The sequence below is a fragment of the Dicentrarchus labrax genome, unplaced genomic scaffold, assembly GCF_905237075.1.
Source record: "Dicentrarchus labrax unplaced genomic scaffold, dlabrax2021, whole genome shotgun sequence".
Classification (NCBI taxonomy): domain Eukaryota; kingdom Metazoa; phylum Chordata; class Actinopteri; family Moronidae; genus Dicentrarchus; species Dicentrarchus labrax.
Window position 1 is genome coordinate 19,302,622 of NW_026136719.1, and position 20,868 is coordinate 19,323,489.

Genomic DNA, 20,868 nt, shown 5'->3' on the forward strand with positions numbered 1-20,868 from the left:
TCCCCAGAATGGTCGCTCCCTCCCCGGGATAAATTATTAACTTCCTCCACATCCCGCCATTTATCACTGAGCCCCATCGAGCTGAACGGGAGAACCATTGCTCATATCCATGGCAACAAGGGCCCATTTGTGCAGCAGTTGGATGCTGCTGATGATGAGGGGAGAGATGAGGAAGAGGAGGAAGAAAGAAGACAAATAATACCTTCTTTTATCAAGCTCTCTATTGTTAGCATCAGATCATGCTCTTCTCTTCGCCCTTGATATTTCTTCCTCCACTACTGGTATCCCTCTTTTTACAACCTCTACGTGCTGCCACCGTGCCTCTTCCTCAATCGTCCTCCTCTCACCTTATTCACGCCACCCAGCCCTCTCCTCAAGTCTGAGATGGCAGCAGTAGGGGTAATTAGATCAGAGCTTTTCTCTTGTCTCCATGGAGATGAATCATACAGTCAGGGTGACAGCCTGAGCTTTAGCACTACGCGGTAACCTAATCAGAACGTTTGAACCCCAGCCAGAGCGGCAACATAACCTAATAATACCAACATGAACCCGCAGTGACCTGCATCCCTGCGCACAGCAGCGCACACAGACAGGGGTGACGAGCAGGTCTGGTTAAACACACCAGGTCACATCCCTGGATGTGCCTGTGTGTGTCAGTGTGTACATGTGTGTATATGTGCATGAGTGAGTGTCTGAGCTTGAGAGGAAAAAGCCCTCACAGGTGTCCTAATTCATGAGCAATTGCAGCTCATGAATAATTAAACACAAAATGCAAATGTGCTCCTTTGATCATTTACATTCATGTCTAACAGCATTAATTAATCAAACAAACCTTTTCTTTATCCCCAGTGGAATAGAAAAAAAACACCCGCAGTCAGAGCGTACAAACACGTTCACACATACACACACACGCAGGCAGACAAGTATACAAAAAGAAAACCCACACAGTAAACAAGTTTACTAATCAGACCATTTAGCCACATCAGAAGAAACAAAATTCTGTGCACTGAGCAAGTTAGCATGACTCAACCTTGGACCAACCACATGGTGAAGGTGACTTAGTATCTCTTCATGTGAGATTACTCTAATCCCCTCTAGTAGCTACACCCACCGTATGCTAATGTAGTTTGCACAAAAACACAGAGCAATGTAAGTATAAGCTCTATGGAGAACGATGACCACGTGTGTTTCTGTGATAGTAAGAACACTCATCAGGACATACAGTACTGTAACTTCTGTGGCAACATGCACACATACATCAATGCAGTCACAGGCAAACACATCAGTAAAAGACAACTCATACAACATGATACAATGCAAAGACTGTTTGGCTTTGATTCTCCTGTTGGAGTGTGAGACAGATGGTTACTAATGGCTCTGATGGATAACACAACCGCACAAGTAAACACAAATACACACAGAGGCTGATCAGGATTTCATTGGCTTTTTGATATGCTCACTCTGAGAGATGGACCTCATAAACAGCCACTCTTCAGCTAACCTCTTGTTTATAGCAACAGTATCACACACAGAAGGGAAAGCTCATAAAGAAAGAAACAGATCTGCCTCCCTCCTCCTTCCTGTCTGTCCAGATCTCGGTGTCTTTCTCAGATTTTTCTCGATTAGCGGTCTCCTCCTTTGCTTAACCTGCCGCCTCGTCAAACCAAGTCCTCTCTTTCCCTTAATAAGCCCGTTTGTATGCAGCGCACACTTGTGGAAGCCTCAGACAAACACAGACTCCAATACACACACAGCCAAACTCCTATGACTCCCTACCAGCCCCACTCCCCTCCTGTCACACCCTTATGTCATCAATTTCTCCTCAGTAACAGAGAGAGGCACGTCTGACTTATGGAGGATATCAATATCTCTGACATGAAGGGGAGGAAGGAGGGGCACACACCTCAGGCTTCTTTTAGGACACCTCGTAAAGCTAAATGATAGTTGAAGGGGACGAGAGACGGAGGGGAAGGTGGGGAGAGAGAGAGACGGAGAGAGGAAAAGCCAATGCCGGTTGTTAACGTGATGGCAGGGGGCCGTAAATAACTGAGATACAGATCTACGGCATGTGTGTGACATTTGCGGGTGAGGTATGTCTGTGTGTGGACGGCAGTATTAACAAGGTTAAAAAGGACTGAGTGGCTGACTGAGTGATCACCTGCTGTTTACAGTATGTGTGTATTTGACGATTTACGTTACAGCGTGGTCGACAATGTGTATTATCCACTGGCTGATCCCGCCAGTGGATTTATGCTAACTGCCAGTGTCCGAAGTGTCTAACGCAGGGCTGTAAATAGCCGTCCGTCTCTGCTGACATTGCCAAATTGTCCATAAACCTGTCGCCTAGGACAGTTTCAGTCACACAGGACAGGACAGGACAGGACAGGACAGACAGCCATTAAACTATCAGTTTACACTATAAAGGGAGGAGTGTGTGTGTGAGTGTAAATGTGTATGTTGGATATGGTGGGTTGGCTGTGCTGCATGCATTTGTGTGTCTGCTGGAGGGAAGAGTGCGGTGCGAGGGCGGGGCATTGTGTGGCTCTAAATATTCATGATGCTGTTAAAGGGTACAGGTTGACACCAGTTGAGGTTCTCTGCGGTTACTGTAAACAGATACATCGCACAATGTTGAGGCCTTTGACACACACACACAGACACACAGAGGTGCTTCAGAATGAGGTCAAGGAGTCAGTGTTGAACTGAGGAGAGGATCAATAGAGCTGTGAGTGTTTGTGCACCTCTTGCCTCCCTCCCACATTTTCTATGCCTTTTTGAAATCTCTCCATCTATCTCTTTTTCTCTGTCTCCCTTGTTTTTCTCATAAAAAAAACCCCACCACCACACATACGGTTGGGCATGCAGCCAGTACAATATAGGTACCTGTAAAAGCCCATAAACTCCCACAAATGCACAGAAATGCAAGCACTTGTCTTCTATATACCATCTCTGATGTGTGGTATAGCTGTCAGCACTGTATGAGTGTGTCTGGATGTGTCCCAGAGGCTGTGTTCATTCTACTGTGGGAGATCTATGACTGCTGACTCCAACTCACTGGCACCCCACTAGCAATAGCCCGGATGTGATAGGCAGATGAAAAGAGAACAAGGCAGTGACAGAACGACAAGCAGAGGAGAGACAGAGAGAACATGTAAAGGACAAAATGCTTTCTTCCCTGGTTGGGAGCATCTCATTTTTTCTCATTAGGGGAACTCATCTGAGCTCAGAGGATAAAAGCAGGACTGATAGCCGGTATTTCTCTCCCACTCCATCTCTCCTCTCCCTCTTTTTCTCCCACTGTGCACATGCCACCTAATTAATTACACCCTACCATCGCTTTGCTACAACAACCACTGCCGGCTAATTAACAGCACGCCTCAATCATGACCCCACTTCAAGGGTTCTGGATGTGGATGTGTTTGTGTGTGTGTGTGTGTGTGTGTGTGTGTGAGAGAGTTAGAGAGATGGAGGAGGAGGAGGTAAACTATATGTGTGATATGCAGTGGAGAGAAAGAATAAAAAAGCAGCAGGAGAGAAAAAGAGAGAAGAGGAGTGATTTAAAGAAATAAACGGATGAAATGTAGCTAACAAGAAGTGGTGGGAACATCAGAGGTAAAAAGAAAAACTTTGATGTGACAGACAGATGCTCAAGAGATGAGAGGAGAGAGGGGGCCAGGAGATATATGGAGCAACTCCTATCCATGCCCAGCTGGACTCTATCAGCCAGGCTGGAGCCAGAGAGGCTGGTGGGGAGTCCCAAGTACGAGGTGTTTCACCCCGGACACGTCACTTCCAATCCCCCCTGAGCCTGACTGAGCCTGGCCAGACCTCAGTGCTGCTGCAGCCTGCCATGCCAGGCTCCATGGCTCCTACTGCCCCAAACACACTCATACTGATCGTATCAGAGAGAAAAATGGAGCGAGGCAGGGTCTACAAAAAACATACATTGTACAAGCTGAAAACCACGTACACCACATTTAACATCCTCATGGTTGAACTGAGAGAGAGAGAAATGAAAAGAGAGAGATGGAGAAGGAGGGGACTATAATTTGTTTAGTGTATGTGATTGCATTAGCGTTAGGGTCATATATTCTTCACCCACGTCACACACACACAGGAACTGAAGCCCAGTGGGGCAATCATAACATTAATAGTGCTTGACTGGGGCTAGACAGACACATGTATACACACACACACAGACACACACACACAGACACACACACACACACACACACACACACACACACACACACACACACACAGACACAAACACACGCACATACACGTATTTCCTGTGTATCTGCTCAACAGTTTATGTAGAGAATGAGGACAGAAGGGTGGGTAGGAGAAGATGAGGTAAAAAACAGAAAAGGGAGACCACAGAGGAAGTAAAATATATGAGAACAGGAAAATATAGTTAAATGGAGATGAGCTAGAGAGATAAAAATGTCACAGAATTTAACAATGCTCAGAGATTCTAACTAATAATGACCTGTCAAAATTAATCTTGTGGGGTTAATTAACGTTGTTAAAGACATTATGAAGAACCAAGTCACCAACTAATTTACATTGTAAATACATCCAGAGATGTAAATATAAGAATGAATGTGAATGAACATTTCCTGTGTATAGTTTTGCCAACCAGAACAGTTGTGCTGCCCTTGACAAAATCTTCATATTTCATCTTGCAAAATAAATATATCTGTATAATTATTTTGCTTTGGGTGACTGTTGGCACTAGGAAGAAGTAATAAAGTCAGGGAAGCTAAAATAAATAATCTTCAGAATATTTCTGTCAGGTAATTGTAAATTGTTTATGCTATTTAGTGGCGGATCAGGTGGGGGGTTTTAAATAGCTTAGAAAGAAGCTATTGAATGGCATATGTCAATAATTGCTTTAAAATAAAGCAGAATAAGAAATTAGAACAGAGGTGAAGGTGTTTATTCCTCAATGTTATTAACATTTTCAAAAATGTTAAGCCGCCAGAAAGTGGTGCTAACATAATGATAAATTCATATAACCCCTTAAATATTTACTGTTATCCATATTTATATTTCTGTTGGAGACAATTATAAGACGGTTTTCCTTCAGTTTTTCATACAATACTATTGTGATTAGAAAAAAGAGACACCTAGATACTGTCACAACACCATACTGTAAATGGGAAATGTAGGAAAATAGAGGACAACAGAGAGACGAACAAAGAGTGAGAGTGAAACAGAATGTACTAGTAATGGGCCAACAGTGGAGTAGAGAGGCCATGTTCGCTGTCAGCCATTAACATGGCCAGGACTAAATTATTCACTGCACTCTGTCACCTTACACAAGCCTGGGCTAACTCAGACTAAAGAGAGCAGCGAGTGCGTATGTGAGTGTGAGTGTGCAAGTGAATGAACAGTGGCTTGCAGGAGGAAGTAAAGAAGGATTCCTTTAAAGAAGGGGCTCAGTATTGCCATCCTGTGGCTCTAACAAGAAAGATACTGTGTACAAGCCATTTCTATTTAGGGCTGCGCGCACACACACACACACACACACACACACACACACACACACACACACACAGTCAAGAATATGGGTTTAAATGAGTCTGAAAAACATGCATGCAAATAGTGTACAAGCTCTAACCTTTAGATGCCCTTTGAGTGTAATGTGTAGTCACAAGCAAGCACATATAAATAAACATACAAGCACATACACTGTGCGCAAACAGCAAACATAAAAAGACAAGGAAGAACATAGAACTGTTTTGTGTAGAGGAAGCTGATTTCCATGCAGCCTGCTGGTTTACTATGGAGCAGTAGAGGCTGGTTAGCAGGAGCAGCTGGGCAAACAATACAACCTCACCTGGAGTCATTTACATGGATTGTGTGTGTGTGTGTGTCTGTGCCTGAGTATGTGTGTGGGGTTGTTATGTTGAGAGGGGTGTCTCCTGTTGCTGCTCTTCTTCATCATGTTCCTGAAAGTGCCGTTGGCAAGGAAACCAGAGAGAGAGAGGGAGACATGAGAGATAAGTCAAGGAGCACAATTTCGGGTAAGAGCAAGACGAAATGGGGAAGAAAAGGCAGACAAATGAGAGAGGAGAAATAAAAGCAGAGGATCTTGGAAGAGAGTGGTGGGGGTGGTGGTTGGAGGGAGATATGGAGGAGTGAGTTAACAGAGGGGAGGCAAAGAGCATGTGACAGTGCGACCCATGCCTCCCACTGACAAGCTTTATTACAGTCCCACCTGCAGCGAGACAGCAAAAAGCACTTAGTCTCAGCCAAGTCGCCTGACAGTGGAGGACAGTTTGAGAGGAAGGGAAAGAGAGAGAGATCGAAGAGGAGAAAGAAAGGAGGGAGAGAGGGTAGAGGTGGAGACGGAGAGGCTGGGTGAGAGGAAGGGATGATTGAAGTCATGGAGTCGCAGGTAGGGAGGGAGAGAAAAAGATATATAAAGACAAGAGATGGAGAGGGTAAAGGAGGGGATGAAAAACATGACAAGAGCATCAGGGATTAATAAAATATTACTCAGCTATTAAGCTAAAAAAACTGATTTCATCATAAAACATTTTCCTCTGTATAAAACATCCATGCTTTCACTTGTGCCCAAATATGAACTGAACTCAACTTTTGTATGTTGTGGTGGTGCACTATATTGTAAGTTTTCTTTTTTTATTTTGTCCATATTCTGTAAATAAAAAGAGACAGATACACAACACAGCCCACTTACAGCTGTGAGTATGAGCGTGAAGGCAGTCAAGCTTAATCCTGCTCGAACACCTGTTTCCTGGTGAAACCGAGGTCAAAGGTCAGTAGTCTGGAGGTCTCTCACTAAGTGGTCATCTTTTTCAGGGCTACTGCTCAAACATGTCTGTAACCTGACCTCACTGCTCTACACCGAGACTTAACCTCACATCGGGTGGCCTCACCAAAGCCTAAATATAACTTCTCCTAAGGCCAATACATATATAGCATTCTGTATGATGCAGCCAAATATTCAGCCATAATAACATAACACACTAATGCATTTTGCTGTCATCATTCAGTGCAACTCATGCAATCCGTGAAAAGGAAATAATTAAGGAGATGAAATGGAGAGAGGTTTATTACTTCCTGAACAGCGACAGCTCGCATCTATTAGCGCTCCAGCCTGCTGATGTATCTGCTGATGAGCTATGGCCAAGTAATGACGTGCTCCGCTGGCTGTGAATCTATAGGTCTCTCCCTAAGTCTACTCTTTCTGGCTCCCAGGCTCTGGATGGAAAACCACACTTCACTAAATCAAACCCATCCGGAGGGAAGACGAGAGAGTGAAAGAGAGTGAGTGAGGGGGAAAGAGGGGGGTTAACAGACTGTTTCTCAGCCTTTCGGAGAGAGGAATGTGTTGGAAAGGGTACAAATCAACCAGAAGTGACTGCACAATAAGGTCAGTGTGATCAGAGGAGAATCCTGACTCAAATGCTAGACACGCACAAACACACACGCACAGAAACAAACACATTAAGCACACACATGCAAACACAGTGAGTGATTGAGCCGGGGCATAACCCCGTGCCCACCCTGTGAGTGGCTAATAACCACGGCACAGTGCCAAACCCACTGTCTCCTGACTAATTCCCCCCATGCCCGCCAGGACTGGCGCCACACTGCAGAACAGAGCTCTGTTTCTCAAAAATCCTGTGATCATTTCATTACTGAATTACTCAAATAGATGGATGAAAAAACAGCCACACAGGCCATCCAGCTCGCTCGTCCCCTGAAGAAAAGATATAATGGAGCAGACAATGGGAACACTGTGAATTATTATTTGTTTGTTGAGACTGCCTCCCTGCACTTAACACACACACACACACAAACACACACACACACACACACACACACACACACACACACACACACACACACACACACACACACACACACCTCAACGCCCACTCTGCTGGGCTGGAAAAAGAGGGCAGTGAGGTGGCGCTCTGCCAAGCGTGGCGCTGCCAAGAGACTTGGTATACCCTGGTCTCCAGTGGCATTTTAATCACACATACACACTCACTCACACATACACACACACACACACACATACACACACACGCGCACACACACACACACACACACACACACACACACACTTCCATCTGCTGTGCTTCATGGCAGCGGTGGCAAGCTTGTCACTGTCATTCGAAGTTAGCCCACCCTTCTGCCATCCCTACTGAGGGGGACAAAATAAAAGAAGAAAAGAGGGTGTGTGGAAGGGAGGAGGGGGGACAAACAGTGGTATTCCTCTCCATGCCTTCTCTGTCACCCTCTGATTTCTCTCTCCAAACACATCCCCTGTCATCTCTCCATTCAGCGTCCTTGTCCTCCTCTCACAATCCTCCCCATTCCTGCCTTCCCCACCTCCCAGCGCACTGCTCCCGTCATCCCTCAGCTCTATTCTTTTTGTGCACTTTCATCCCTCCACCTGCTGCTCTGTTCTCTGGGCAAGAGATACAAGGATTGGCAGCTGTAATCACCCTCCCATGGACAGACTGTTCCTCATTTAATGTGTGTGTCTGTGTGCATGTGTGCACTGTGCAGTGTATTCTTGTAGCATGGCCGTTTGTGGATTGAACCTGACTGCTGCGTTCTCCATGCAAGATTCTTAATGTGAAACGTTAACCACAGCGGCTGGGGAGATAGCTCAGACATCGATCCTACTCCCAAGCAAATGTGGGTTGCCAGATACTGTGAAAACCCCCCTCTGTGCCCCAACCAGCACCCACATCCCATCTTCAGTGATGCTCCATGCTCCCATGATGGGTAATTGTAATTGTATTGAAATGGCCAGCAGCCAAGCGCACAAGACTGCCAAGTCTGCCAAGTCCAGCTGCGCCATTGCAATCAAAACACACTCACAGCTTATCTCATGACAATCACATCATCAGCATGTGTAATTCCAAGACACATATGTACACACAAGCATAGAAATACATATAGGTTAATATATTTGTGTATGAAGACAGTGATGAAATAGAAGAGGGGAACAGAATAAATGTTGAGAAAATGTTAAATTTACACAAGAGTGATAGATGCTTTAAACAGTGCAGGCAAATGAAGAGAATAATGATACAGATTTCCTCACCATGTATTTTGCGCTTTATATTAGTCCAGTGTCTCCCTCCCTCCATTAGATTATCTGTGCAGACACTACAGCAGGGCGGTTTACCTCGAGCGTTCACCACTAATAGTGATGTATTGAGTGTGTGGTTGTTTTGAGCCTGAGCAACTGCTGATGTATGTGAAGCGTTCAGAGAACGTGTTCACGGGTCCCCGGGCCTGAAGCACATTGTGGTTGGCCCAGATGTCACATCCTCCCCACTCCAAGCCTGTTTCCTGTCTGATAGCGGCTCTTGATGGACCGCAATATGTAGGGACATTTGAAATGAGAAAATGGGGACCCTCTTGTCTGAAACATTGTTGAAACATTTCTGGTCTCATTATTTTATTATAGATCTCCTAAACTCTCGCTCACATACTGACTTACAGTACCCACATCCAACATCTTTAATGCCACACTGCCCCTCCTTTCTCTGTTTACTACTGGTCAAAGCAAACATTTCAATCATAGAGCTGTGACCATTAATCCATTAAATATTCACATTCACACTATTAAAACCCAGCGGATATTATAAAGCACCACTGTGTAACATTAACTGTCTAAAATCATCAGCTTTTCCCTTTAACCTAGCTGCTGCATAGTGGGCAGTTTAATCATTGAAACCCAACAGTCTTAAGATCATGACTGATTGTGCACCTCTCTCCTCTATTCTGTGTGAACACCGCAAGCGTGTCTTGTGTCACGTTTCCAGCATGAGCGAAGGAAATGGGCCGTGTCATGTCAATGTGAGCTGCAGCGCAACACGCATGATGGAGAGTGCTTAAATAACTCATGAAAACCCTGTTCTCAACCCACACTAGACCACTGGGAGGAACGTTCAGTCTTCTGCCTGTACATGTGTGTGTCTGTGGATGTGCGGTGGTGGCCCACTTTGTCATGACTGTTTAACCAAGTGTCACCGAGTGTGTTGTGGTTGAGCTAGTGTGCCTGTGTGTGGGTTCAGATGGAAGGAGAGGTTGAGATGAGTTTCTGTAAACGACATGGGGGCCCTCAAGGCTAAACAGAAATAGCCTTAGAGAAAAGAGAGAAAGTGGCCTGCGCAGGAGGGAGAGCAGTGAGCAAGAGAGAAAGGTAGAGAAGAAGGGGAGAAATAAAAAACAAAAAATGACAGTGGAGAGTTACGAAAATTAGATTTACAAAATTCCTGTGTTTATAAGGATAAACGTTTGCGTAAAAAAGGAGAAAAAGAGAGGGAATATATACCCAGTGAAAAGGCAGTCCAGCTACACTGATAAGAGGAGACAGCAACACTTTCCACATAAACGCACTGAGCTCCAAAACCCACTGTAGTGATGCCCTCCCTCGGGGCATGCTCACACACATAGACACGCACATGTCACTTTTTTTTTGTGTCCGTGCCTGCTTCATCATGACATCTTCCAGCTAATCTCTAAGTGTCACTTTCTCACTACTATCCTCTCCTTCACCAGCATCCCAACAACTTGCTTATTCATCTATCTGGCTGAACACTATATTGTGGATGAAAGAGACCACGAAACCCATAATCCGTTGCCAAGACTAACAAGAGGAGTATCTAGAAAACTGAGCGAAAGAAAAGAGTTAGATAGGGTGTGCATACATATGCAGCGACAAATAACAACGGAGGGATGTTTGAGAGTCTTTGTGTGTACGTTTTGTGGGCAGGGTGGGTTTGCTGGTTTGCATTGTTGATAAAGCAGTTGCTATTAAACAATGCATTCAAAGGAGGTGAAAGGACATTTGCAAAACAAACTGCAGGGAAATGATGATTATCTCCTCTGGTCTCACACAGCAACATGTGTGGGTTCTACTCTTTAATGCCAAAAGATGGACGAACGAAGAGTTAATCTGGTAGGGGTGAGGGGGTGATAGCTATTGTAGGTATATAATATAGATAAAATACAATGGTGGAGGTGCGTGGTTGAAGAGTTACAACAGGATGAGCTGCTAGAAGACATGACAGAACAAGACTGAAAAGAAGAACTCAAAAGATTGTTTTTGTCACTTCGATTTGAGCGTTAGTGCCGCCTCAGACCTCATCTCATTCACTCCGGGGGTCTTACTACTTCCTGTGTTGCCACACAGCAGGGTTAGGAGGACACCTCGCACAAGAAAAAGGAAGCAGAGTTAAGAAGTCTGCTAAGTGAAGAGATACACAGAGCATGGCTTATTCTTAGTGGTTGAATGATGAAGACTAATCCATCGCATTTACTACTGTATGTTCAGTTGTGGCAAGGCAGAGTGATGGGATAAAAAAATGCAACATTAAACATTAGGAATGTGTCAGATAATGCTGCTAGTGATTGGAGAATAGAAACAAGGCTATATAATTGTAGTGGTCTGTACTAACATTCATCAAAGATCACAGTGGTGTGAAATTACTGAAATCTCCAGTCACATTCGACCTATACACAGGACTTATAAGTAAACTGGACAGGATTAAGCCACAGGAACTGTGTAAAACAGATGTAAAAAAGATGAAGACAGAGAAAATAGAGTAAAAAATGGCACTTATAAGACATAGCTTAAAACCATAGAAACAGTGTACACTTGGATCTGGCCTTTGGGGGAGTTATACTCACTGGAAAGTGGGAGTTCACCTCTGTCAGCTTTCTCTGGCTCCAAGGTCACTGGGTGAGGAGTGTGGTCACCTGCAGGCTGCAAAGGGCCAGAGTCCACCTCCTTACTGGCTCCGGCCGCACTCTCAATCACAGTACACGCCTGAAATATATACAGACATAAATTAACATACAAGGAATGAAGGAGGAACTTCTTCTGAGACAGAGGTGGAGTTGATTCATTACTGAATCAATGAGTGACTTCAATATAAGTCCCCTACACTAATTACCGACAACTCAAGATGCAGATTCTGCTATACACAATGACTAAATGGTGACCTGGAAATGTTACAGAAAACAAATGTCTGACCATCATTGGGGATACAACAGCAATATTGACATAGACATAATAATCAGATCTAAACAATAAAACACCAATGCACCAGTGGTGCAAATATAGCAATTAACTGCTGCTGTAGCCCATCATTGGTGCAACCATTTTTAGCTGCTGTCACAGCACTCAGATTTCTGCTATAAAAAGACAACAACTAAAGGGGATGCAGCGCTGGGTGAAGAAGTGTCCCTTCCCAGAAGCGACAGAGCCGCAACACACACAGACAGACAGAATCAAAGAAGGAGAAAGACAGAGAGAGAGAAAGAGTTTTCCTGACAGTCCAAGTCTGTTTGGATGTGCTCTACTCTGCTCCCCTACACAGCTGAAAGAGGAAAGAGGGATGAGCCTTCAGGAGAGAGACAAGCTGACCATGAAAAGCAGAGGAAGAAGCAGAGGGTGGCTGTCAGCGAGGGGAGAGAGAGAGAGAAGTGGGGGAGAAGTTTAAAAGAGGCTGTGATGGCTCCCACCATTGACGAGCAGCAGAGAGACAGGCAGGGGAGGTGCAGCGCATCTTAAGACAAAAAGGCACCCTGGGCTTATGAAATATACATAGCTCTCAGCTGGAGACAGAGACACAGAGCGACAGAGTAGAGGAGGGCCCTGAAGACTGACGAGACTCCACTACCACTCCTAAACACACACTGCTAAAAATAAAACACACAGACACATTCCTAATGACTTCTCATGAGGAGCCAGGGGGGAAGTAGTTAGCGTTTTCTTTTTCTTTTTTTTTGATTGCATGCGTGTGTGTGTGTGTGTGTGTGTGTGTGTGTGTGTGTGTGTGTGTGTGTGTACGCACACGCATGCAGGTGTTTGTGAGCATCAAGAAGCATCAATGCTTCCTCCTACAGTTACAGAGTGAGTGGGCGAACCACAACAGCAGCTATGACACAAAAACTGATAAGTGTTTTGGCTGTTGGCCCATATGTAAATCCACCTGCTGGTCAGGGGGACTTTTTTTTGTTGGAAGTTTGTTTTAACTGCCTCTTTCAGACCTGCCCACCTGCCCTCTCTTCAAGCCCAGACAGCTGCTTCCACCATGCCAGCAGTTAAATACCATTTAAACAGACCTCACTTAACAATAAACTCACCCTTTGTTCAAGCTAACGATCCACCTCTCCCACGCACTCTCTGTAATATGCCACTGAAGTTTTGAGATTCTCATTCGAGTGTGTTTGTGTGTGTGTTACCAAAGACTGGGTATATTCACTTATTTGCTTTGTCAAGTTTCCTTACTTATCTCCTCATCAGACGTGTTGGGTGCCCAATCTGTACACACATCAGATGTAAAAAAATAAAACCTGCAGGTAAATAGTCATGTCTGAGCCTCGGGATTACCAGAAAACATACCCAATAAACATACATACAGGTCTCATTCTGTGCACACGCGAGGGGCTTTAGGGGAGGACCCTGGCAGAGGGTTTTTTTTAAAGGCTCAACAGCTCATATTAACTTTTACTTTAGTCAATCAACTGCTAGGTTAGTAATGGTAATGGTGTAATTTCCTTGTGATATATATATATATATATATATATATATGATTATGATTGTAGGTGGACTAACAGTCGAGGATTGGACAGACTAAGGAGGGGAGTATGTAATAGCAAAAAGCTTGAGTTATCTAGTTCTTATTTTTAACACGTAAGTGTAACTGTGTGCCAATATTATGTGATAGTAGAGGTAGGTAGATGGAAGGAAAAGTCCCTGACATAAAAGTAAGCACTATAAAACAAAAAGTAAAATAACATGTTGAATATAAATGTTTGGAATTCTTCACACTATATATTAAAGTGTTTAAACTGTGAAAGAAAAAAGGAGAAGGATATTGACCTGAAACAGGGCCATGGTCAGGTTCATGAGCCTTTATAATTTAATTACTGAGATATTGTGGCTTTTCTTGTCCACCAAAACAGATGGCGGAGAGCAACATTCAACATGCTGGCCTTAAAGAACAAGCTGGGATGCCAAGATTTGATGGTACATAATTAGCTGTTGCAATCATTTCTCTGTAATGATTCATTTATGCCCATACATATAGGGAGGGGCATAGTTACTCACAGCGTGCCTTGTTCCATAACAGAATGTTACTGTGGGCAAGCTTAAGAGTCTAAAGCCATGCTAGTAGCTCTTTGAGGCTGTATTTAGACACACCAGTGCTTTCAGCTAAATGCTAACATCAGCATGCTAACACTATCACAATGACAATGTTAACATGCTGATGATCAGCAAGTAATGTTTGCCATTTGTTGAGCATGTTATCATGTTGACATTTGCAAATTAGCATTAAACACAAAGTACAGTTGAGGCTGATGGTAATGATGGTGGCTGATGATGGTGCTACATGTAAAGCCAGGGGATTGCCAAAGTTATTACAATTCCTCCTATGGGGAACATAAATGTCTGCCAGAAGTTGTTATTAAAATTAATTTTGTTATTTGGAAAATGAAAAATGTCAACCTCATGGTGGCTTTAGAGGAAACGAACGGGGATCACCAAAGTCAGTAAGATCTATCATTTTAAAATTATGAATTTATGTACAAACTTTAATGACACTTCTTGTTGAGATGTTTCAGTCTCGACCAATGCCGCTAACATGGCTAAAACTAAGAAATAACTTGCATGCTAAATGAAGCTAAAATGAAGCTATATTATTGTTTTTTTAAACTTAACAACTGTGAGTTAATATGCACACTTGTGTTGATATATGCCCTCTGAATAAAGCAGGAATAGACCAGGGACATGTAAGACGCAGTGCAGGAGTCAGGAGGTGAAATGAGAAAGATGTAGAGAGGTAATACTAATTGAGGTTAATTCCACAGTTCAGCATTATCTCCTCTAATCGGTAAGGAGGAAGTTGGTAATGGATGATGTTGCAGGACATGGAGAGCCAGCAGAAATCACATAGCAGTGTGGAGTACTGTGTGCCCTCAAAGGATCACAAGACATTAGCGGCCGAGTGCAGATCTTGATATGAAGCTGCAGATAAACACAGAGGGCCTGCAGGCTTGCATGAGGCAGTGAGTGCTTGTGAGCATGTATCTGAGTGTCTTAGAGAGAAAGGCTTGTCAATCAAGACAGTCCCAACCTCTCCAGTCATTTGCCTGTCCCACATCTCACCTGTCAACCTCTTGAAGCAGTGCTGACGCTGTCTTACACTCAAGCACCCTGCTCTGGACTCAATATCACTTCCTAGTAGTGACACAGAGGGAGAGATGGGGCACTACACTTACACATCATCCAGAAACACACCCTCTAACAATAACTCTTCTTTTTCTGTCGCTCTCCCACAAACACACACACACTCATGGTGACCTAACCCAGGCCTCTCCAGGGACAAACTCTTTCATCACGGCCTTGCCCGTCGATACTTGAGCCCTGCACAACATCTGCAGTTCAACACCTACCAGATTCATTAAGGAGGAAGAAGGAGTCAAAAGCAAAAGGATACATCGATAAGCGGAGGAGGTGGGTACACATGTGTGTGTGCGTGTGTGTCACCAGGGGGCAGGGCCATCCATAAACACTGCTGACAGTCTAGACAGGAAATACACTTGAGGATGTCGATAAGTTAGTCAGCGGGGTTGGGGATAGATCAATAGGAACACAGGATGATGTCAGTGGCTGCAGATGAGATCACTTGATGCGGCTAAGGATCTACATATGAGGAGTTCTGATATTAAATTAATTGTATTATCACACAGCGTTCCATATTATCTAATTTATGTGAATAAGAGAGAGAGTAAATCATAAAATGCTAATTTGGTCCTTGAAATACTTCTCAAAGCAATAAATCATGTAATTATCCCTCCTTTTCCTCTGGTGCCAAATCCAGCTGTTGTTATGTCTTTACCACACTGGCATTAACTGGTTGAATCACTATTGTGTTACATCATTTTATGTTGGAGAGTTGAAAAGCAGATGTTTATTCATGTGAAAATGCCACAGATTACAATTTCAACATTATTGGGGATAAAAAAAACCTCCAGAGGCATACAGTGATTCTCCCTTGAGATTTGGGAATATGAAGGAGATGAAGTCGATTTCACCCACAGGACGTGTCTGTCCTATATCACGTTGCCATTCTTGCCACGGTGGCTTGCCATGGAGTGCGGGTGTCTGTGTGTGCGTACGCTCAGGCCGATGTGTGTTTGCGCGTGTTCTCAGCTCTACTGACATTTCCTCAAACGTGGTTGACATTTCCAGGGGATTTGAGGATTTGATCCCTTCTGTGTTTGAAGAGTTGTGTGCTGCCCTCCTCAAAACATGAAGGAAGGCGCTGCTGCTCAGCCGGCAGCGTGCCCTGCCTTCAGGGCCTTACTCCACAGCATTTGGAGCACCCCGTTCTCGCTCACCCGAAGTGTGATCAGAACAAGGCCTGCACTATACATTGCCTGCCTTTTAGAGATGGCTGGTTCACTGCTTGGTCTTTTACTTAGTCTTGCTGTTTTCCCCTGAGCTGTGGAGTGTTTCTGCTTCTCTCAACTGAGGCAGAAAAGCTATCACCAAAAGATATGAGAGAAGAAAGTAGATAAAAATGGTGTGGGAGGGAGCGAGAGGAAGAGAAAGCAAGAAAGTGTGAGAGAGAGGGAGAGAGAGATCTTTTTCTCCTGCTACAGGCTGGTTAGTGGAGCGAACTGACACAGACTGACATCTCTCTTCCACGGAGACTGAGTTAAAAAGAGCCTCGCTACTCTTTGTCCATTACTCTCTCTCTCTTTCCAACCTTCCCTCTTCTTACTCTTTCAGCTGTCCTGCCCTCTTTCTCTCTCTCTGTCTCTGTCTCTCTCTCTCTTCTCTCTGCCCACCCTGCAGCTCCCATGTCTTCCTTTTTCTGCCTGAATGGTCTCTGCAGCAGTCGTGTCCTAGCCTAGGGCTCAAATTAAACCCCACCACACGCAAACACACACACATACGTACACACACATACATGCAAGCCCGTACAGTAGCCACGAGGAGGCCCAGAGCCCAAACACAGGTCAGGCTTGGGTCACTCAAAGGCAGAAGGACAGGAAGTCCGACAGAAGCAAGCCTCAGACTGAGGCTCATCTGAGGGAAGCTGGATGGACACAATGAGGTAAGAATAGATTCACATTAACACACAGAGGTGCACATGCATGCACCAACTTTCCTATCTGCCATCTTTAGCCAGTTCCCACTTCAATCTACTAAGCTGAAAAAAATAAAATAATAATTTGGTTATTATTATTATATATTATATATTATTTGGTTATATTATTTGATTGTCTGCATAACAGAATAAACGTGCACAAATGAATATTCACACACAGTGCTGGAATACTGACCCCCCAGCTACAAAATGTAAAATATTGTCCAAATTCATCATGTTTCTCCACCTGCATTCCCCTAAAATAAAACACTTCCAATTACAACACAGTTCACAAAAAAAGACTAACTCTTACTGCAACACTGGAACTGATCCTGGACACGACCTTGGAGCAAGCTGAAATTGGCTTCAGTCTCTTGTCCGAAGAAATACCTCAGCAAACATTATAATTGCTAATAAGATTCAGACTGCATCAGCAGTACGTTTTCGGTCCAACCACACCTGCAAACTCCCAGGCATTAAAGGATACTGGAGGTCAGTGGATCAGCCAAAGTGATCTGACCTCAGCGCTCACTACCATCCTGCCCTTCAAACGCCTGTCATGTCATTACTGTGAAACACGTGCATCCTGATGGAGAGCAGAGCTCAAAGGAAGGGAAGCACCGCATTTGATGTATCACAGTAAACATTTTGCCCCTTCCTGTGTTGATTTGTCCCCGGGAACAGGATGCATGGGGACAAGTGCCTCAATAACCATGTGACACTTTATTGATCCCTGTAGGGCACGTTTTCTTCCCCTGCTTCAAGGCAGGTCATAATACACAGAGCAGGAGCAGAGAGGGATTCAGATTTAGGATTTAGTACCACAGCATATATCTGATTGAATATGTGTAGTGTCTTTTACTCCTGTCTGTTTTATCTCCTTTGGTTTATCTTTAGAATTGAAAATTCAAGGTTACCAGACTACTATTTTATTTAGTAACTGAGATGTAGATAGGTTAAGCTGGAGAAAAGAAGCTAGATGGATGTCAATTTCAAGAGAAATGCTCCTTTATGGCACTGCAGCGTTTCCTTGGGCCAACGTTCCAGAAACATAAATGCACTCAATCTTACTCAGCCTCAGACACAATGTTTTATATAAAAAAGTGTGTGCAGACAGGTAGTCAAATGTATACGCAAAGACACACACACACACACACACACACACACACAGCTTGTGACGATGACTGCAGGGCTGTGTCTTACTCCCAAGTCTGTTGGGAACTCTAGCAGGAAGAGGGTAAGTGCTATCGATTGGCTTCTTCCTGCTTGGCCTGGCTGTCAGAGCAAAAACAAGCTGACCGTTTGACCGTCTGCTTTTCAGTGCGGCACTAAATACGTGTACACACACACACACACACACACACACACACACACACACACACACACACACACACACACACACACACACACACATTGCTTTCCTTCCGGTTCCTCTAGGATTTGAGAATACACCTGAAACAGCCCAGTACCAAGTCCTTTTGTACTTGTGTGTGGCCAAAGAGTTAAACTGCACAAAATTATTCAAATTATATTTTATTGCAACTATTATTTGCAAGAGTAACAGAAGCAGTAGTAATTAGCCCTGTTGGCCAATCTGGCAATGATGTGCTTTCCAACCATGACCATACAAAGGATTAAAACAGGTAGAGTAAATTAATGAATGAAATCATTAAATTTTGCCTTTAATTCATAGATGGGAACCTATAATATCCTACATGTTTGTTATGAATTACATGCTTCTAGACCTGAAAAAGTATGCATGTTGTGTTTACTGCTTATGTCTAGAGCATGTTTACATGTAGCAAGAAAGGCTAGTTTGGAGACAGACTCTTGGGTCAATATAAAACACTCCTCTGGGCAGCACCGTGACATTATGAACAGAAATCTCAGTCGACTCTCTTTGATGGCATTTAGATTTGAGGCAGAGGAAAGATGGAAGGGTACAAATCAGGAGGAGGGATAAGTGGATGGGCAGATAAACAGACTGACGGAGACAGAGAGCCTGCTCATTGTGGTTTAACAAATCAGAGGGACGGATGGAAGAAGAAAACAGTGGCATGTTTGTGTAAAATGCCTTATTTAACAGACATGAACGGACACCTTGATGTGACAGAGGCAAACAGATTTCTCTGAGCTTCTAACACAGACACGGGCAGAGTACTGAAAGATATTTCACCACCTGTTTTGACATCACTTGATGAGTTGCGGCACAGTAGGAATTGTGTAGACCACTGTTCCTTTTATTACAGAGGCCAGAAACAGTTGAGTACGAGAGACTAGATTGGGACAACTGCCAAAGTCTTTATCTTTATCATTTAACCAGGAAAGGACCTGTGGTGTAGTGCAGGGTATACAGAGTATAACTACTTATTTTTAGTCAGCACTGGGTATACCACCTCTGATGTGAATCATTCAGTTGTGTTCTACGAGCTGATATTTTTCCTAGGATGGAAAAGACATAACATAGTTGTCTAATTTTCATGAGTGAATGGAGTAAGGAATAAGGAATACTTCAAAATGCATAATATATGTAGTTGTCCCAACCGTATGTGGGCCAGTATTGATTGCAAAATCTACACCTCTTCTGTGGCTAATGTCAACTACGTAATGATCCTTCCTGCCTTAAGTCAAGCAGCAGAAGATACGTGACAATGTGCAAATACTATGGGTGACTAATCATGCTAGAGTAGTTTATTATTTGCTGGACAGGCGTTTTAATTAAATTAAAAGAATTACATAAAATCTGAAGATAATCAAGGATCACAAAACACATGGTAAGACGCACAATACACAGAAACAGTAGATTCATAATAATAAGTTAAACCTATTAATAAAACCCTAAACAGATCCAACTGATGAGAAAAATACATCCTAATATTCCAACCAAACAAACAGAATTAAACTTTTTATTTATTGCTAAAAACACATGCCAAAATGCATGTACATGGCCAGTTGCACTACACACTCTATAAACACACATAAACACACAAACCAAAGTGTTTTCTCAGTCGACTCAACAATCCAAATGATATCCTGTATATTCTGGTGAAATACTGTTTCAATAAATGTTGGATAGTTGAATGGGAAAAACGGTGTCAAATCACTTTTAGGGCGCAATCCTGACACAGAGAAGCAATCATCATCATTGTATTTCCAGTATTGTTACTACATATTCTTTACTCTCATAGTTTTTTACCATTTTATTGACCATGATTTAGCACATCAAATCACAAGGCATGGTGTCAATATGAAAATCTTCAATATTAACCACATTTGTATCAAAATGACATTTTTTATGTTCAGACTTTATTGCTCTATTTACTGGTAAATATGAAAGGCTGGTGTCAGCCAAAAACACTGCTGCACTCATATATCTGTTGTCAGGCCCCAGGAAAATATATACAGTAGGTAATATATACAGCAGAGCACAGCAAAACAACTCTATTCTCCAGAGGGAGAAGAAAGTGGGGAGACAGCGAGAATAAGATAGAGAGAGATACATATATAGAAGGAAAGAGAGAGAGAGAGAGAGAGAGAGAGAGAGAGAAAGGAGGGAGTAAGAGAGAGAAAGAGAGAGGGAGCACAAAGGGCTGTTTTCTGCTGGGTGGGTAAAGTGTGTCCAGGGGGCAGCTGAGTGAGCATACACACATCACAAAGCCTGTCATTAGTCCCAGCTTTCTGCAGACACAACAAACTG

At 43.5% G+C, this 20,868-nt stretch overlaps 1 protein-coding gene across 4 annotated transcripts in view; it reads right to left on the reverse strand.

Annotated features, from left to right (window-relative positions):
* Positions 1–20,868, reverse strand: part of gse1b (Gse1 coiled-coil protein b) — a 170,975-nt gene that overhangs the window by 105,663 nt on the left and 44,444 nt on the right. For 3 of the 4 annotated variants that reach the window (XM_051380423.1, XM_051380422.1, XM_051380434.1), the window contains one exon: positions 11,695–11,833. In XM_051380423.1, the coding sequence (XP_051236383.1) occupies positions 11,695–11,833 (139 nt within the window). Of the gene's footprint in view, positions 1–9,097; positions 9,159–11,694; positions 11,834–20,868 lie in introns of those variants that run through there. The other variant, XM_051380425.1, reaches the window with a different exon arrangement.